Raw genomic sequence first — 20,857 nt, 5'->3', positions numbered from 1 at the left:
CTGTTAAATTAGAGTTCAATTCATTTATTAAATAAGCCCAAAATTTGAGCACGAGCTCAACTTGCTTAGAAAGTGAACCAAACTGAAACGAGACGAACTTTTATCAAGACAAGTCTCAAGTAACTCATGAGCAGTTTAGCTCATTTACGTCCCTAGTAATGATAAAGGTGAGGTTATGGTTATTGCAGGAAAGTTTATCATTGCAAATTGAGATATTGCTTTATCAGAGGCACAGGCCATCAAACACGGTTTAAATATAATAAAGGAGACAAGTTTTTGGTCTGCTTATGAAGAAAGTGAAGACTTATCTTCGATTCAACCTATTAACGGAGGTTCTATGGTGTTCCTATTTAACTCCCTTTGTGTAGAGGATATTATCTCTATGTGCCATGAGAATGAGAATTTTTCTGTTTCTTTTTCTTATATTCCTAGGTCAGCAAATAAACTTGCTCATAGTCTAGCTCAGGATGTTTTGTCTCTCAATTTAAATAGTTATTTCATTCAGCAGCTGAACTTCAATTTGTTATCTCAACTTAAATTTTGTTCCAGAAAATGTTCATCTAACCTGCAAAAGCAGGTTTGTCTTTTTTTATTATTTTAAATTAATGCTAAATTAATATTTAACCAAAATAATTTTATAAATCATTATTTATTGTTTATAAAAAAACTAAAATATTGATAACATATAATATATTAATAAAATATTATTTTAAAATTTTATGATGATTATTATTATTATTATGAGATTGTTACAAATTAAATTTTAATTAATAATAAATAAAATATATATAATTAATAATTTTATTTATAAGTTTAGTTAAAATAAAATAATAATAATAATAATAATAATAATAATAATAATAATAATAATAATAATAATTAATTTAATCACAAAGATAGAAAAGAGAAAGAACAAAATAGGGTAAAAAGATATTTTTTTTTTTTAACTTGAAAACCTGCAATTATAGGTCAAAGACCTTTCAAAAAATAAAACTAAAGTTGAGAGATTTTATTTTCATAAATTAAAGTTAAATGACTGAATGAAAATAACCACATAAATTAAAAGACCCTTTGATACAATTTACTCCAATATATGATACTTTTCTGTTCATTGCCTATAAAAGAAATACCCAATGATGTAATTTGTTTCATAATAAATTGCACTGTGTATTTTGCTTCACTAGCAATTTTGTGAAATTCTACAAATGTAGCTTCAAAAACAAGGTTAATTCTGTGTTCATATTATCATATATCCATGGGAATGTCAAGTACCCATCTTCATTCAAGAGCATCACATAACTCGGCTTTGTTTCAAATACGGAACCCCTGAGAAACTGACGTTCCTAAAGAATATTATTTAGATCCTTCTTCCAAACATCTTATTCCCTAGAATGCTAAATCATTCCTTTCTACCAAAGACCTTGAGAGACTAGATTCTACATTCTAGTCTACGTTCTATATTTGGCATTATCTAAAGAAAATTAATCAAGAGATCCTACATATATAAATGAGTGGGGAAGAAGAAGAAGTGTCACACCTCCGATTCTTCCGATAATGGTGCATGGAGCTTTCTATGATTTGCCAAAAGGAAATCAAGTTCTCAACCTTATCTCGACTCTATTAGACCTGATTTAGACAAGAATTTTCTTAACTTCTTTGTGAATCAAATATAGTTACTTCCTGAGCCTACTATCTATAACTTTAGTATCAAGTTAATAAACATGAACATCATTTTGGCAAATAATTGAATGCTCTTGGTGTATGTGTACCCTCACTCACAAAGTAGTGAGTCCCACACTCCTAAATTTAAAGGAACAACCACTTCTTTGTAGTAATGGGTGCGCTACTTTTTAGTTCACTAGGTGCAATCTATAATTTGCCATTTTTAGCAAATTATTGAACGCTCCTTGTATATGTGCACCCTCACTCACAAAGTCATAATATTATCATCCACAATTTGGCAAGACATCAATAAAAGTAACTATTTCTATTAGGGCTATCAACAAAAATTAAAAATAGAAGCATTGCACTAATAGCATCTATCATTTCAACTTGCATTCAAGAATTGACAAAAGAACCAGTAACAGTTCCACTGAAAATTGCATGCTGAGAGTATGTATCATCTATCTGCTATAAGCCCATTCCCTGTGGTTTTCCTATAACCTAATCTGCATACCTAAATATTGATTCAGAAAACAAGGCGTCTTACCAATATGTTGACCAGCAAAGAACATATATAAACCACTATTCTTGTATCTAGATAAATTCTGTATTGATATAATTGTATCACCAGTATACTTCTTAACCTTCTTTGATGAGGAAAGATTCCAACAGTTAGGAGGCTGCAGACCAGATTCAAATAAATTTGGTTTGCAATCCTGCACAGAAAGAATGGCTTAGGTTATTGAGAAAAAAATTCCCACAGAAGGAATTAAGCAAACATGCAAAAAAGATCTAAAGGTATAACACACTAATCTTATGATTCTTATCAGCCAATGTACATGTTGCATCCACACTAAGCCAAATATGGCAGATTGCAACCATGTAGATATTCAAGGAGACAAAAAAAAAAGGTCAATTAGATGTTGGCTAGGCCCTTGGAAAAAGTAAACTCAATGAGATGAAGTCAAACATCTCAACCAATTAACTAGTTGAAAATCTTAGTATTGAAGAATCTCATGCTTATGAAAAAAAATAATGTGATTGATTAGCAAAATCATTGGCTCCATTGATGTTTATATAAAGAAGTGATTTATGGTTTATTATATCTTATATCTTCCATTGTAAATATTGACTCTGTGCATCATGTTAACAAGTGAACAAAGTGTAACCCTTTAAGTTTCGTGTCCATGGACCACTTAATCATTCTCTTGTTTGGGGACCAGATTCAGCTCGTTTTTATAAACTTTCAGTAGATTCTAGCTGATTTGCAAGTATCACAATGTCATACACATTTAGAGTACTCTTATCCGAAAAAAGTTTTTTAGGATAAATTGAAGACCCAAAATATCCTATAAATGCTGCTTACTTGAGTAGGAACTCCAGCAAAATATTAGTCAATGATTATTAGCTAGGGTTAATTGCATACTTTTCCAAAGCATATCTTTCATTGTATACTTCACTTCCAAAAATAAATAAACAAGCCCGTAGTTTTAAAAGCTCAAAGCGCACCACCAAGGGGTTCTGAAGCCTAGGCACAAGGCACAAGCGTGCGCTTGAGCAAAGCAAGACAACTCAACTAAGCCTTTATCCCAAAAAATTTGAGGTCGGCTATATGGATTCGCTTTCTCCACTCTAAACGATTTTGGGTTAAATTCTAAAAAATGTGTAATGCTTCTAGGTCATGTTGTACTACTCTCCTCCAAGTCAATTTAGGTCTACCCCTTTTTTTCTTTATATCCTCTAACCTAATGTGCTCTACTTGTCTAACTGGAGCCTCCGTATGTCTACGCTTCACAAAAATAAAAAATATATATTAAAAATAAAAAATGTGAACATTCCATCAAATTTCAAATAACATAATACTAAACATAATAATAACTAATAAACATTCAAGTAATAATAATTATGCAATCCAAATAGAAAAAAAAAAACTACAAAAATAATATTTGTTTAATTAGGTAAACAATCAATTTTACAATCAAAAATAATATTTTGAGTTCAATTGTAAGAATACAACCAATTTGCTTAATTTGTCCAATTCAATTACAGTCAATTTGTTCAATGAGATTCAATTACAGTAAATTATATTTGAAATATTCACAGCTAATATTTGCAAAAAGTATGTCAATTTTCAATTACATCAAATATTCAGCAAATATTTGAAATATTCAATCATAGCTAATTTGTTCGAGGAGATTCAATTTGTAAAATATTCAATTACAGCAAAATGACCCATTAACTAGGCATAAGGATAATCGCAGCAAGATGACCCATTAATTAGATGTTAGTATCAAAAATAGCCAACCCAAATCCATAACTTTTCCTCTCTTTTTTTCTTTATTAATTTAGCCACAAGAGAATGAAATTCCTAACAACTGCCGTCAATTATAGTCTAGAAGCAGAGGAGAGATACTCAAAATGCAACTCAACAATGAATCATTGAACTGAGAATATCAACTCAACAAAAATCAACTCAAAAGGAGGGGGGGAAAAAGACAGCATAGGATTAAAGCTGGATGGTTGAAGTAGAGACACGCCATGAGAGTTTTATGTGATCGCAAGATTCCCAATAAGTTGAAAGGAAAATTTTACTGTACAGCTATACGACCGACCATGTTATATGGTAGTGAGTGTTGGGCACTGAAGAAGTCGTATGTGTCTAAGATAAGAGTTGCAGAGATGAGAATGTTAAGGTGGATAAGTGGCCATACTAGATTAGATAAAATCCGTAATGAGAGTATTAGAGAAAAGATAGGAGTGGTGCCAATTAAGGATAAGTTGAGAGAAGGGAGATTGAGGTGGTTTGGTCATGTGAAGCATAGACATACGGAAACTTCAGTTAGACAAGTAGAGCACATTAGGTTAGAGTATAGAAAGAAAAGAATGGATAGACTTAAACTAACTTGGAGGAGAGTAGTACAACATGACCTAAAAGTATTACACATTTTCGAGGATTTAACCCAAAATAGTTTAGAGTGAAGAAAGAGAATTGACATAGCTGACCCCAAATTTTTTAGGATAAACGCTTAGTTTAGTTTAGTTTAGTTTAGTTTAGTTGAGTATGAGTAAGAAACAGCAGAGATTCAAACACCAAATCGCCAAAAAATAAGCACATCAAAGAAGAAAAGAAGATGAATGAAAGAAAGAAGCAAATATGTGCAAGAAGAAAAGAAGAAAGAAAGAAAGATAAAAGGGGCACTCCACTTTAAATAGGGCACTTGGGCTTGACGAGGCGCCCCTTGCGCCTAGGTGTGCCTTGGTGCACCTTGTGCATATCACCCGCCTAGAGGGTTTGTGGGCACAAGCCCTTGCGCCTCTTGCATCTGGAGCCTCAGGCGCACCTTCAATAACAATGAACAAGCCTCTAAAACTTCGAGCTATTGATAAAGCAATAGAATTATTAATCATTACATTTTTATTTATTCCCTACAATCGAGAACTCCATTAAAAAGGCTAAAAACACAACTTACTGGCTACAATAAAATAAATTTCCAGTGGCTAACTACTCTATAAAATTGTTCATTTTACAAGACTAAAAAAATATATATATTAAATTGAGGGCAATGAAAATATTTTATTTGCAATTGATGGAGATAAGAACATGAACTTTCATAGAACAAGAAGCATAGAAGTAGACCATTATGTTTGGACAAAAGTTATAGACCAAAAAATTAGGATAAAAAATTCCATAAATGATGACCCATTCAGTGTTGGGATAACAAGAGTGAAGTGGGAAGGTCTCACATTGGAAAGATAAGGGATACATGAGCCTTGAGGGCATAAAAGTGCAAAGGATCCATGGATCTAATGCCTTAAGTTGGGTATAATGTAAGTCCACAAGTTTTGTTCTTTCACAAGGCCCTACAAGTCTCACAAGCCAAGGTGGCTCTTAAAGCAAAGACAAGATGAAGGAAGCTAGGTTGCAGACTCATAGTGGCTTGGTGGAGTAGATGGGTTCTTGGTGACACCATAAAAACTCAAGTGAAATGCAGCGAAAGCTTGGTCCTTGGCAATGCCAAGTGTGGATGAGGGTTACACTTGAGGGGGAGATTATTGGCATAGCAAGTGCAAATTGAAAAAGTACCATACTAGAAAGACTAGATGGAGAACATATAAGTGGAAAAGGCCCATGGACTTAATGCCTTTTGGGTTGGATGTGATCTCAAGCTCACAAGTGTGATTCTCTCACAAGGCCTTACAAGAAATATTCTCCCTAGCATTTTTTACTCTGGTTCTAACATCATGTACAAGCATCCCGGCATGCAATATATAAAAGCTGCATAGCAATCTCTCTCTATGTATTTAAAGAATGAGAGAGAAATAAGAACAATGAAAATTCTAAAGAAAAACTTTAGAAGAAGGGTGTCTTCACTTAAAAGGATGAATCATATTCTAAGAGAACATATTACATTAACTAAAATATAATAAAATACTGAAGCTTTAGAAATGCCAATTTTTCCTTTACTATGATTTCCTATAACTTCATCTATCAACTACTAAATTATTTATTAAAGAAATGGCTCAAAAATTATTAGTTTTCCTTTATTAAATAAAAAGATAAAAAGAGGGCATTCTCAAAAGAAAGTGTATATTCATGTTCACTGTTAACTATGTTCAAAGGTTTGTCCATAATTGAAATCAAAGGGAGTCCAACCAGAGTTGATGTAGAAAAGAAGTTTACCTGTGATCCATCAACATTAGGAACTGCCATGCATCCATTCCAGTGTGAATATTTCACTCGTATGCTCAATGAAAGTAGAGTTCTCTGACCAATGCAAATCAATACAACTCAACTCAACTCAACTAAGCCTTTATCCCAAAAATTTAGGGTCGGCTATATGGATTCGCTTTCTCCACTCTAAACGATCAATGCCAATCAATATCCAGTTTTAAATAACCCAATGTACATCCGTAGGAATGAAATTACTGTCATTTTTCATTAACCTGGATTCTGTACCTCCAATCCATGTGTAAACATAACAAATCTTATTAGTATAAAGCATCTCTAGTTTTTTACAACAACATGGAGCATTTACATTTACATGGTGCTGACTGAAGATTTCAATTCAAAAAGAACGGTCACTAGAATAATTGAATTGAATTGCTTCAGCTCCAGATTGCATCAAAAGGTCTATAGGAACATCAAAACTGCACCATCTGAGCCAATCGAATTTTTGATTTAAGCTTCCTTGCTTCTTTTTGAAAACCAGAATAACGAAGACCATCTATAACAGCCCGTTGAGATGATCGGAGTATTTTCATGCCACTGCTTATACAACCAAGCAACAACTTGGATGCACAATGATACCTTCTAGCCTTGCAAAGATTGTAGACCAAGGAAGAGTAGGTAAACGAGTCCCTCTTCTCCATTGATTCAAACATCTTCAAAGCATGATCAATCTGACCAGCTTTGCACAACCCGTCAACCACACAATTTGAAGCAACCAAATGCAAATTGAAACCCATCACATTCATATGCTTTATATGTTGCTGGGCCCCCTCAATATTACCTGCTTTGCACAACCCATCTATTAAAATTGTGTGTGTATACTCATCACATTCTAAACCTCCTTCTTCTATTTCATCAAGCAATTGATATGCATCTTCCAATTTACCTTCTTTACAATACAAATTTATTAGTGTATTATAAGACACTAAATCATGCTCAATGCCATTTCTCATCATCTGATCCATATAATCACTTGCCTCTTTAATCCTACCAAACTTGATTAAAGCACCAACAACAGTGCAATATGCAAAACCATCAAAAGTATAACCATTATCAATCATCTCTTGCAATATCTCGAGCCCTTGATCAAAACGCCTAGATCTAAAGCAGCATTTCATTACAGTGGTATAAGTTATGGCATTTGGCATATAACCAGATGCAGCAAGTTCTTTGAGCATTCTCCTTGCACCCCCCAATCTCCCCGCTTTACACAACCCATTAATAAGAATATTATAAGTGATTAATTGAGGAACAAATCCATGTCGCTGTAAACTTCGAAACAACATAAGTGCATTACTCGTGTAACCATTCTTGCAAAGACCATTAATCATAATATTAAAAGTAGCTGGACATGGAGATAAACCATTGCGAATAATATCCATGAAAACCTGGTTTGCTTCTTCAGGTTTTCCCACCTTAAAGAAGCAATGCATCAATGTATTAAAACTCCAAATATCAGGAGCTATGCCCCTTTGAAGCATTTCTTCAAACAGGTCAAGGGATTTCGATAACAAGCAATTTCTAGTAGCACCAGATATCAGAGAATTGTAGGAAACCACATCTGGGTTTATTCTGGCTTCACTCATTCTCTGAAGAAGAGAATAAGCAGAATCAAAACTAACAAGACAAGAGTAGGCATCAATAAGTTTATTATAAGTAACTATATTAGGAAGTACTCCTAACCTTATAGCGTCAACAATGACAGATTCTGCCCTATCTAATTGCCTGGCTTTGCAAAATGATACTATGCATATGTTCAGTAATCTAGTGGACAATTTACCAACCATTCTTTCAATTGAAAATTTTCTTCGTACCCTCCAAGTTTAATATGAACAGGAGAAAAGTGCATACCAAAAATGATGAAGAAAAAGAGAGGAAGCTCTTAAAATCGATGGGATTCTGAATCTTTTTCCTCCTCTTTGACTTGTGCAATCGGTAATACGGTAAATGAGGAGAGAAAATCCTAGCCAAGTCGAGAATCGAAAGGAAAGAGCCACATCTGTGCTCGTGGGTCGTATTCTTTCTGAGTTTTGCCTGTCATGTACAGGACAGAGTTCAGTCCATCAGGATTCGAAGGGTAAGTTCATCAGCTGACCAAACCAACATCATTCTTTTAAACCGGCTACACCGTTTATAAGCTCTATAATTAAGCCCATAAGGTTTTTTATAATATTTTTTAAGCTTATAAATTAAAGAATTAACTTTTTATTTTGATACTTTTAAGAATTGACCTTTGGTTAAATTCTTAATTTGACAATAAAAATAAAAGAAATTAAATAGAAAAAATTAAAAAAATTTATTTATTTTATGTTGTTTAGATAAATTATTAGAAAATGAGAGAAATGCAATTTCCCTTTTAAAAGAAAAAAAAAAGAAATAACTATGATGCCCTAGTTTTTTTTTCTTGTGTCTATTATATTTTAGAAGTATATTTAAGTATTTTAAGATAAATAACACTCATTTCTCTTTATTTTCTATCAATTTGAAGAGAAATATTTTGGATTAATCACAAGGAGTTGAGAAAATGAAATTTCTCCTCTTTCTCTCCTCTATCTAATGTTCAAATAAGAGAATTTAAAGAAATTAAATTTGTTTTCTTTTCTTTTCTCTCCTCACTATTTCCTTCAATCCAAATAAAGAGTAAGATTATAAATTAGTTCAACGTAAAAGGTGTATAGCTTAACTTATAAAAATTAACCTATCATGCTTATAAGTTAATATAAATTTATAAGTATTTAAAATTTTAATCAATTATGTATTTAATTAAATTATTTATGAGTGAGTGATAAGTAGCTTATAAGCATATTTTTTATGAAAATAAATTAAAAGGATAATAAACGAGATATGTATTGAAATTTTAAAATTTAAATGAAGATAATATGATAAAAGATTTTATCAAACTATCTTATAAGCACCAAAATTAAAAGTAGATCCTCCTATTTTTTTAATTTATAAGCTTGATTTATAAACCCAAAAAATGACATAAATAAACATGTAAACTTATTCTTAAGAGCTTATAAGCTAGTTTAAGTTAAGACAAATATCTTCAAGATATTTTTCTAAACTACTTCATTTAATTTTAAAAAGTTAACAATCATGTTTCAAAGTGAGAGAAATTAATACGTTCCGACATAAACAATTATTGGGTATTTTTGTAACACGCTCCCGGTAGCAACTCCGTACATTCTACTGTTCCGGTGACCGGTGTCGGTCCGGACAGCTATAACGTCCGGAAAAATATTTAAACTAAAGTGAGGGACCATAATTAACTCAAATATTAATAAGAAAAATTTAGCAAAAAATTTTAGAAATAAAATACAACCAAGTCAAATGAGCCGGTGCCCAAGCGATGGGTAACCAGAGGGAAGTTGCGGTTCTCGCAACGAGGAGCCCTAGACCCGGGGAAAAATTCATAAAATAATTTTTGGGACTCCAGAGAAGGGTCATTGAGGTTCCCATGGCATTAGAATGCCAAGAAAATACCTAGAAAAAATTTTCAATTGGTACAGACAATTTTGACCCGTTAAGCCAAACGGAGGACATTTTGATCATTTCGCCTTCAGAGGTGATTTTTGGCCGACTTGTCCAGTTGAGTAAATAATTAATATGACATAAAATATGAATAAACATTACTAAAAAAAAAATTAAATTGAAAATAAGTAGAGAAGAAAAGAATAGAAAATGAGAAAAATGCCCATTTATGACATATGGTGATGTCATTTTAAAGCTCCCACCAATCACATATAAACAACCATCTAATTAACTAATGAAAGAGACCAAGAAGACCAAAAAAAAATTATGCTGCTCTTCTTCTTCTTCCTCAAGACGTGACTCTCTTCTCCATAGCCCTCCATAGAAATTTCTTTCATTACTCCCATTTCCCATGAATTTCACCCTAAAACCCTAGAGACCTTTCACTAAAATTTGTCCTTGCACCTTGCAAGACCTTTTGGCAGCCAAGAAGGAGAAAGAAAGTGAAGTTTGGGGCTTGGAAAAATTTGCCCTACAAGAGGTTAGTGCACATATGTATTTAAAACTCATTAATTCCATGTTAGAGATTTGTAATAGGTAAGAAATTGTGAAATAAATGAACCAAACTCATGTGTATGTCCACCATAGAATTCGGCAGCCCTAAGGAAGGAATGATTTTGATTGTTTTGATGGACTTAGAGTGGACTAGAAATGGTGTTTAAGGTATGTATATGCATGGATAATGAACTAGTGTGCTAATTAAGGTGTATGGGTAAATTGAATTGGACATTAGGGTTTTGAGAAGTGAAAATTTGGATTGGCTTAGGAAATTGTTAGAGAACATTTTAATGGTCAATTAGTGACCATTTTAGGTAAGTTGACCACAATTTGGACTGAAATATAGCATGGCAAAGTGAATGTGTAGGCTGCCTAAGGACAGCAGCAGAGTGACTGAAATTTCAGTCCACTTGGACTGCCATATCTTTGGCTGTGTTGGTCCAATTGGTGTTTGGCCAATTGGACATGAAACTATGCTTATAATGGCACATTTTTGCTGAAGAAACCATGCCCAAAAGACCAAAGTAAAAGGACCAAAAGTTGGTCCCAATCCGGACACCCTGCAACAGCACCTGCAGAAATGACCAAATGAACAGTAACTGTTCATTTGGCCATAACTCACTGTAGATATAGTCAATTGACCTGAAATTTTTACAGCAACAAGTTAAGACATAGACAAACAACTTTTATGAAGAAATCTACCCCAAATTATGGCCAGAACCTATTCAAACATGCACTCACACTCACTGTTCATGTTACTGTAGATATGGTCAATTCTGCAGTTTGGCAATCCAGCCAGCTATGGTTTTTGGACCATATCTGGAGCTACAAAACTCCAAATGGAGTGATTCAAAAAAGGAAATTCAACTAGACAAAATAAGGAACAACTTTCATGTTTACCATTTCCTCAAATTCCCACTGCAACAGGGCTTAATGGAACAGTAAAGTTGGGTAACAAAAACTAAAAATTCTGCCCTCTTGGTTTTAAGTTTGGAAATAGTATTTGTGACTTATTCCAACAAGTTTTAAATGCAAAATGTGGTATCTTTGAGAACTTAGGTTCAATAAATTTATTGTGTATGAAAAAGTCAATATTTTGGTTGACTAGTAAGGTGAATAGTAAACAAAATGACACATATTACATAAGTAATACAACTTGAAATATAAAATGTAATTAACACAAATGGATTGTTTAGAGTATAAATGAGATAAAGTTATCATTAGGATTTACGTCTTTGTTTCAAATAGGATTATAATACCTTGTACAAAAATTGGTACATGAGAGGTAATAATGTGAATACTAATTCATATAAATATTGTAACGATTAGATGAATCACATGAATGTGTAAATGGGTTAATTGCTCTCATCATGAGAGAAATGGAAATATTTCGATGTACAAATAGTACATGAAAATCGATTGATGTAAATTACAATTAACGTGAATGGTATGATGAATGCATAAATTATATAAAAATGAGATTTGAAGATTTATGCTTCTACTATAAATAAAATTAAAATACTATGAACGATAATTGGAACATAAAATGAAATAATAAAACTTATGAACATTTAATGATTTTATGTGCCCTTGTATTGCCTAGACATGTGTGTCGGATTGGATAGTTTGGCATGCCAATAGGGTATTATTTTAGCAGTACTGCGAAAGGAAAGGCTTTGTGCCTGTATTCATGGCTTTATGCCCGTATCCATGGCTTTTATGCCCGATTATGTGATATCATAGCTTTTGGCTATATTGACTGCATACATGGTTGACGTTCTGCGTCCCATGGTATGACGGCCCGAGACACCGCGGTGTCCAGTGCCAACGACCCGTTATCCAGTCCAGTCGTCCAGTATAGGTTACTTGGGCATGGAAAAGTATAACTGTGAAGTGATTATTAAAGAAAATACGAAAATTAAGTATCAGGAATGATTACAAAAATACAAAGAAGCTCAAGATCATGAAGGAAATAATTAACAAAATGCATGAAGAAGTTAATATCATAAAACATAATTAGCCCTTGACTAAACAATAAGTTAGTAATTATTCATTTCTTATGAACACAATAGCTAGGAAATTATTATTTTTACTTGCATATTATATTTTCTTGTATTATTGGCACCACTAAGCTTTATGCTTAGCGCGTCGCTTTTGCAACGCGTAGGTACTGAAGATTTGGACAGAGGGCCCAGTAGACCACAGTTGAAGGCGGTTCACGATTACGCATAGTGTCCGTGTCACCTCACCGTCTACAGTGCATTGGTAGGACACTAGGCTTCATTTTGGTATTTTGTAATTGATTTTTATTTTCCTTTGTGTAAATGAAACTTATGTAATGTATTTTGATTTTCATGTAAATAATGCAAATTTGTGTTTGTAAATGGAAAAGTGAATATTGATCTGTGACTGTTACATGACTATCAAATGAGATGAATGATTGAGAACTGAAATTGAAAATTGTTGAGATTTTGATAAATGGAGTTGAGATGATTGAATATGAATATAGGAAGTGTTTTTCACAGGTTCCGAAGAACTGTTTTCTCCATTTTTAGCCGGTATTCTGCCAGATTTTCTTTAAAATTTTCGGAACCCCAAATAAATAATAATTTCGATACTCAATATCTCTTCTTTTCGATCAACATAGGACTTTTGGCCGATGCACCTTAGTCTATCTCTAATCAATCTGATCTTTTCCTCTGTCTGTGGACAATCTACGCCCAATCATCTTCCTTTCACCTACTTCATCCCAACATAAGGGAGTTCTACACTTTCGCCATACAAAGCTTCATATGGAGGCATCCCCATGCTTGATTGGTAGTTTGTTATAAGCAAACTCAATCAAAGGCAAGTGTGTATCCCAACTACCTTCAAATTCAATCACACAAGCCCGTAGCATATCCTCCAATATCTGAATAACCCTCTCGGGTGGCCATCCATACGTGGGTGGAATCTTTGTCTTTGAAGTTCAATCTAGTTCCTAGGGCTCAAGACTACCCGGAATCTAGAAGTGAACCTAGGATCTCCGCCGGACACAATTGATATCGGCACTCCATGCAATTTTACAATCTCATATATGTACAATCTGCCAATCTTTCAGTGCTATAGTCCATCCGAATGGCAAAAAGTGAGCGGACTTAGTCAATCACAACTATAACCCATCTTGCATCATGACTACTCTGTGTCCTTGGAAGTCCTGTAACAAAATCCATAGTTATTCGTTCCCATTTCCACTGCATCGACAAAGGATGTAATAAACCAATTGAACTTGATGTTCCGCCTTTACTTGCGACAAGTTAGGCATTTGGAAACGAATTCGGCTATATCTCTTTTCATGCCCATCCACCGTAATGCTCTTTGACCCTTCTGTACATTTAGTTCCACCAGGGTGCATAGCAAATGGAGACTCATGTGCTTCCTTCAAAATGGTTTGTCTCAATTCCACATCACTAGGAATGCACACTGCTTCGATGTAGCAATAAACCATCATCTCTCACGGAGAATCGGGTTTCTTGCCTGTTTGAACTTCTTTCGTGACTCGATATTTTCATCACTCTGTGCACCATTAGATCTGATCAATCAACACTTGTTGTACATGCCATGCAACTACCGTCTCCCTCATCATCAACCTCTAAACCGCATCTCAGTGCTTTCAATTCATATACCATGGACAAAGGAGAAACTCGGAGACTTGCCATAGTCTTGCGACTTAAGGCGTCAGCCACCACATTTGCTTTCCCTGGCTGATAGTCTATTAAGCAATCATAATCTTTAATGAGTTCCAACCATCTCCTCTGCCTCAAATTCAATTCATTCTGGGTACCTAAGTACTTCAAGCTCTTGTGATCTGTGTAAATGTAGCATTTCTCCCCATACAAATAGTGTCTCCAGATCTTGAGCAAAAACAATAGCTGCTAACTCGGATCATGTGTTGGGTAGTTCCTCTCATGCGGTTTCGTGGCGTGATGCATAAGCAATGACATTCGATCTTGCATCGATACACCCTAACCCATTGTGAGAAGCATCACTATAAAGCTGTATTCTTTACTGAGTAGGTAAAGTGAGAACTGAGCTTGATTAAGCACCTCTTCAACTCATCAAAACTACTGACATTTATCACCCACGAAATTTTACATCTTTCCAAGCGGCTTGGTCATGGAGAAGATAACATAGAGAATCCTTCACAAACCACGGTAATATCCGGTAAGCCTAAACTGCGAATTTGTGATGTTCCCGGCGGTTTCCAATTAAGGATAGCTTCTACCTTCGAATCTACCTTGATCCTTCGGTGACACAACATGTCCCAAAAAGGAGATTTCCTTCACCAAAATTCACATTTCGACAATTTGGCGATCTGCTGTTTCTCCTTAAAGTCTGCAGTACAATCCGCAGATGTCTATCATGCTCCTCTGCACTCCTCGAGTATATCAAAATGTCATCAATAAACACCACCACAAATTGATCAAGATATGGTACGAAGATAGTGTTCATCGGATCCATAAGCGGTGGAGCATTTGTCAACCCGAATGGCATTACTAGAAACTCATAGTGGCCATACCGAAGTTAAGCGATTTTGGAATACTCTGCTCTTGCACCTTCAGCGATGATAACGGACGCAAATCAATTTTGGAGAATCTGCTGCACCTTCAATCGATCGAGCAGATCATCAATGCGAGGCAATGGATATCTGTTCTTTATTGTCACCCTATTCAAGCGCACGTAGTCTATACATAAGCGAGAGTACCATCCTTCTTCTTAACAAACAACACTGGTGCTCCCCAAGGTGACACACTAGGGCGGATGAAGCCCTTTTCAAGTAATTCTTGTAACTGTATCTTCAACTCCTTCAACTCTGCTGGTGCCATTCTGTATGGCGTTATGGAGATTGGATCCACACCAGCGAGAACATTAATTTCAAATCGCACTTCTCTTCCGAGGTAATCCTGCAATTCATCAGAAACACATCGGAAAGTCATGTCCGTAGGGATGTCCTTCAATGCTGGACTCCCCACTTGGGTGTTTACCACATGTGCCAAGTATGCTTCACACCCTTTTCTGATCATTTTTCTGGCTAGTGCAGCTGAAATGATGTTGGATGGCAATAGCTGCCTCTCCCCATGTATCACAACATCAGCATCTTGAGGAGACCAAAAGTAGCCCATCTTGATCTACCAATCATGGCATGATGCCTAGCTAACCAATCCATGCCCAAGATGATATCATAATCTCGAAGGGCATTTCAATGAGATCAGACAGAAAGTGTGTCCTTGGATCACCAAAGGTCAATCTCTATTGATTCTATTAACTCGACCTCTGTCCTAGCGGACTTGTTACTAGTACCTCAAAGTCCATTTTTGTACATGGAGCAAAGAATGCAATCAATGATGCTAGCACTCACATAAGAATGGGTAGAACCGGATCAAATAGCACAAATACATTCGGTTAAAAGTTGAGAAGGTACCACCACAACATCGATGTCTCTGCCTCTTCTCTCGTCTCATGGCATAGACTCATTGAGCAATCGCCTTGCTCGATTGTTTTATCGTGCCTGGCTGTGGGTTACCTCTACCCTGCCTCTACCGCTAGGTGGTTGTGAGCTTCGTGACGTGGCTCAATGACTCTGCGCAGAGTAGGAGGTGGTCCAACTCTGCGACTCTTCGGTGCAGTCCTTGGCAAAGTGTCTGTGCCTCCACAGTTATAACGAGCTCCAATAGCCTTGTAACAGATTCCACCATGATTCTTTCCACAAGTTTCACATTGGCGGGAGGATAGGAACTTCAGTACTCACGGCGGATAGGGAGGTCTCGTCACGAATATCTTCCCCTACCAGATTTCTTGCCACCTCTGCCATGTCCCCCATAGTTCTTCCTCTTTCCAGTAAGACCACTGGAACTCTGTTCTACTGATTTTCCCACTATCTCTTTATTCTCTGACATCTTCTTCTCATTAGCAGAATCAAATACAACTCTTTCCAACTCTAGGCTTTGATAAACAAGATCAGAGAAGTTAGTGTGTTTGAAGCAGAGCTCTTGTACTCTGATACTTGGCTTCAATCCAGTTTCAAACCTGTTGCATCTTTCCCTGCTGGTAGAGAGTAGACTCATTGCATAATGGCTAAGGCGGGAAAATTCTCTTTCATACTCAGCCACTGACCGCCTCTGTTTCAAACTTAAGAATTCTTGCGATTCGGTCTACATAGGCATCGAGGATGTATTTCTGTCAATTCACGAGGAAGTCATTCGAGTTAGCCTGCAGTTCTACTGCATCGTGGGGAATGGTTTTCCACCAGTCATAAGCATCCTTGTAGTAAGGATACCGAGTATTCAAGTCCGAGCTCCTGCATACAATGAAGTTTCTTGAACACCCTATCCATCCTCTCTAACCACTGTTGACTTCTAGAGGATCTGTCCCTTGAACTCTGTAGCCCCATACTTCATCAATTTATCATCTTGTCTCGTAGGAGACTGTGGTTGTACAACGGGTGTCTGAAATGGGACTTGAGTAGGCTCATTACCAGCCCTTTGTTGGAATATTGCGACCATCTCACGAGCGAATCGAGCAGGAATCATGCAGATCGCAGTGGTCTTCTTTGAACCATCGACATTTTGTACACTGGGCATCCTTGCACCTCGGCCTCAATAGACTGATCGATGAGCGATCACCCTCTTCCATATTTAATGCGAGGATCTTAGCTTTCTGAACAATAACACAAGAACATTCACTCGTTAGTGCATATTTATCTCAGAATGTCTTGTATGTATCAAACAATGATATTGAGCGGTTGTACTATGCAAAAGAACATTCAAATAACAGGTGAAAACGGAATTTAAAAACTTTGCTCGATACCACTAAAACATGTCACACCTTACCCTCTGAAGGCATAACATGATCCCGTAGTATACCTAATGAATTACCAACTCCGTCATCGATAACCCATTAAATACACTACAAGGGATTTTAAAAACTTTTCTTACTTCTTTTACAGTGGTGAGCACTATTTACAGGTGTTAAAAACTTTGGTGAACTGAGGTGAAACAACTAACTCATTTGATTTATTTGGAATTTCTGTAAAAATTTTGGCAAGGTGCCATCTGTATTTTGGATAAAACAGTTCTTCAGAAAACCTGTAAAAGCACTTCTATAATTTTCCAAATCTCAACTTCAATACATTTCTCAACACAACAATTCATCAACTCAATTCCATAGAAATTTTTCAAAGTCTGAGATAAGGAAATATAATACAACTTTTACAATCCAAAACACTCATAATTAATTTACAACTTCAAGTACAATTTAATTTAATTTACAACTGCTCAAAACCAAATACAATATGTACATACAGTGTCATACATTACAGTACAAAATGCAAAATACTGGTATACTCATAATACCAGGAAATCCCTCGCTGGATGTATATGCAGCCTAGTCTGCTGCCCTGTCTATCTCTCTACCTGCGACAGCAATAAAAAGCTATCGCTGAGACAATGTCTCAGTGGTGCACAACATTAACCAAATCCAATTTAAATCACAATTCATAAGTCATGTAAATAGTGGATACTTAAAATCATAATTAAATTCAAGACAATAATTGTCAACAAGAATTTAAACTCCATTTCTCAATATCACAATAATTTTCCATAAGTCGATCAGTTTGAATTCAAAAGACAATATATGTCAATGAGAGTTTAAATCCATTTCACAATCTCATAGTGCACATCAATAAATCACACACAGCTTAATCATGATCCATAATTCAATTCATCCCAAAAGCCGATGGCTAATGAGGTATTCAATTCATCCCAAAAGTCGATGACTAATGAGGAATAACATGGCTAGCTAGCAAAAATATGAGTACTCATTCTATTCGTCCTCAACAGGCACACACCTCAACACTTCAGCCAGAGAGGGAATTCAATTCATCCCACTAGACAAGCTAGAGAGGAATACAATCAATATACATGATCGCTGGTTTCAAACCATTTACGATGCTTTTCAATCAATAAGTATCCATCAATGTCATTCAAATAGTTTTTCTGATTTCAAACCATTCACAATATTTTTCAATCAATAAGTGTCCATCAAACACATTTCCACAATTTAAAACAATGATATACAAAGTCAATATTTATTTCCATTGAAAATAATTCAAAAGAAGCAGTTGTTGTGCACAAACCTCGATATTTGTCTCTGGTCTTGACTCGATTTCTTTCCCTTTTCTTTGAGTCCTTGTTAATCGAGAAACACAATTTGAAGTGTTTCAGTACCAAATTAAACTATCTCTATCGATAGGGTTTGGTAAATAATGCACTGAACTCAATTATTCGCTTAATCACCTAATATACCGACCCTCGATGCGTTTTAGGTAAATTAGGTTTTAGTGTCGTTAATATGTCACACTCGATAGGGTTTTAGGTTTGGTATGTTTTACCAAAGTCATTTCCTCGCTTAGTGCATTTTAATGCAAATTGCTGGATTTGAACACTGGTTTTACCTAACCGGACGATCTAGTTACCTCGGTTTTGGGTCTCGGTCGAAACTACAAACTTGTATATCTAGGTCTTATTGCACGCTGTGAAAAATTTCAGGTCAATCCGAGTTAAGTAGACCAAGTTATGGTCATTACACTATTGCTGGTCAAATGGTACCATTTTAGGTCAATTTTAGGTCAAAGTGGTCAATTCTGGTTCGGCCAGTTTTTGGACCCGAACTTGTGCAAGTTGTTTGACTTGCTTATGGTCATTTCTGGGCTTTGGTGTCTTCATAAGACTTGTAGGTATGGGTCTTAACTATTCTTGGTCAAAATTTCAGGTCAATTGGACCTGGTTTGAGTGAGTTATGGCCTAAACACTCACTGCTGCCCAATTGGTCATTTTTCAGGTCCTAATTGCATCTAATCCGAATTGGTCAAATTTTTAGGTCACCTTGCAAGCAGAATTTTGGCATGGTTTCTCAATGAAAGTTGGCACATTTTGTGCCTAGTTTCACCTCAAATTGGTCTCATACTAATTGAGGTTACACATTCAAGGTTATAGGCCAAAATATACACTGCCCTCACTATGCATTACACACCCAAACTTCAAACACATTATTTACCTTGCAAGGTTTACTTCCATACCCTACCAAACTGTTTTGGCACATTACCAACAACATTTACTAAATTACATTAGCATTATTTTGGGCAGATTCCAATCACCATCAACACACCAATTATCATTCACAATCACAATTCTAAGTACCATTACAATTACACCTAAACACCACAAACATTACATACACTTTACAACTTTAATTTACATACTTAACATCAATCCTTCTAGGTCAATATGCTGCCCACACTTCCTTCAATATACACCCTTTCTCAAGTGTCCACAAGCTGCCACAAATCACTCATCAACATCACATTGCCGTACCATAAGTTAATTTCCATCAAAGTGTATAATTCACCATATATACATGCATTAAATCACTAGGTTACTAAATCACCATGAACAACATTATTTCTCAACAATTATATGCACAATTTCCTCATCAAAAACGTGACCATGGCTGTCCAAAATGACAACAACAATAACCCATCAAACTCAAAATTTTCCTTCACCAAACTAATACCCATAACATGCACATAAACTTTAACAAAGAAATTCTCAAAATTATGAACTTACCTTATGCTTGGAGCTTGTTAAACCTTGCTTAAACTTCCCAAAATTGGTATCAATATCTTCCTTGTGGTGTGTAGACCATTTTTCATGAAAGAAGCTAAGTGAATGGAGTTGAAAATGGAGGGTGGATTAAGCTTGCATGCAAACGCCCATGGAGTTCTTTGTGTTCTTCAATTCGGCCATTTTTGAGAGAATATGAGGAAGATGGATTTCAGATGGTGAGTGGACCATATCAGCCATAATTCAATGATAAATTAATCCCTTAGTGCTCCACTAAGTAAAATAATTCATATTATAAACTTAACTTTCCCATAATCCACATTTAACCCATTATTTCCACTATTTATTTTAGGTACCACCAAATTAATTTTTCATTTCATTTTCTAAGTGTAATACTATTTATTTTTAATAGACATTTAGGTCAAAAGACACTTCGGGATGTCGAATGACCATAATGCCCTGTTCGTGGTTTTCCGATTTTTAGAATAATCGTATTTTGTCGCTTTTTCGATTTCTCACTTTTCTTTGTACTAATTATTTAATTTTTCTTTGATCTTTCTAATGATATTTACTCTTCAACAATGGTCTATTTAAGTCCTAAAAATGTTTCCCAGGGTTCCCCGCAGTCCAGGGCTAGTCAACGGTCCACGCCGTGACTTCCCGGTGCGGTCACCCATCGCTAGGTTTCCCGGCTCACTTACTCGGTTACATTTCTTTGCTATGATTTTTCCTTTGTTTTTCTTTTATTGTATTTCATTATTTTATGTCTCCTCACTCA

General features: G+C 35.4%; 1 protein-coding gene across 4 annotated transcripts; it reads right to left on the bottom strand.

The window, feature by feature from the left end:
- Positions 1 to 2,009: 2,009 nt before the first annotated feature.
- LOC110653622 (putative pentatricopeptide repeat-containing protein At4g17915) lies at positions 2,010 to 8,505 on the bottom strand. 4 transcript variants are annotated; one of them, XM_058147172.1, is made up of 3 exons: positions 6,344 to 8,505; positions 4,867 to 5,003; positions 2,010 to 2,378 (listed from the first exon to the last, which is right to left on the bottom strand). In XM_058147172.1, the coding sequence occupies exon 1, from the start codon at positions 8,176 to 8,178 to the stop codon at positions 6,805 to 6,807; it is 1,374 nt and encodes a 457-aa protein (XP_058003155.1). In that variant the 5' UTR covers positions 8,179 to 8,505; the 3' UTR covers positions 2,010 to 2,378; positions 4,867 to 5,003; positions 6,344 to 6,804. The 4 variants fall into 4 exon arrangements, with proteins under 4 accessions (XP_058003155.1, XP_021665032.2, XP_021665033.2 ...); XM_021809340.2 differs by lacking the exon at positions 4,867 to 5,003 and having other exon boundaries at positions 6,344 to 7,980; positions 8,075 to 8,505; XM_021809341.2 differs by lacking the exon at positions 4,867 to 5,003 and having other exon boundaries at positions 6,344 to 7,980; positions 8,243 to 8,505.
- Positions 8,506 to 20,857: the final 12,352 nt, after the last annotated feature.

Source organism: Hevea brasiliensis, chromosome 5 (assembly GCF_030052815.1).
Source record: "Hevea brasiliensis isolate MT/VB/25A 57/8 chromosome 5, ASM3005281v1, whole genome shotgun sequence".
NCBI lineage: Eukaryota > Viridiplantae > Streptophyta > Magnoliopsida > Malpighiales > Euphorbiaceae > Hevea > Hevea brasiliensis.
This window is presented reverse-complemented; position numbering and strand designations above follow the sequence as displayed.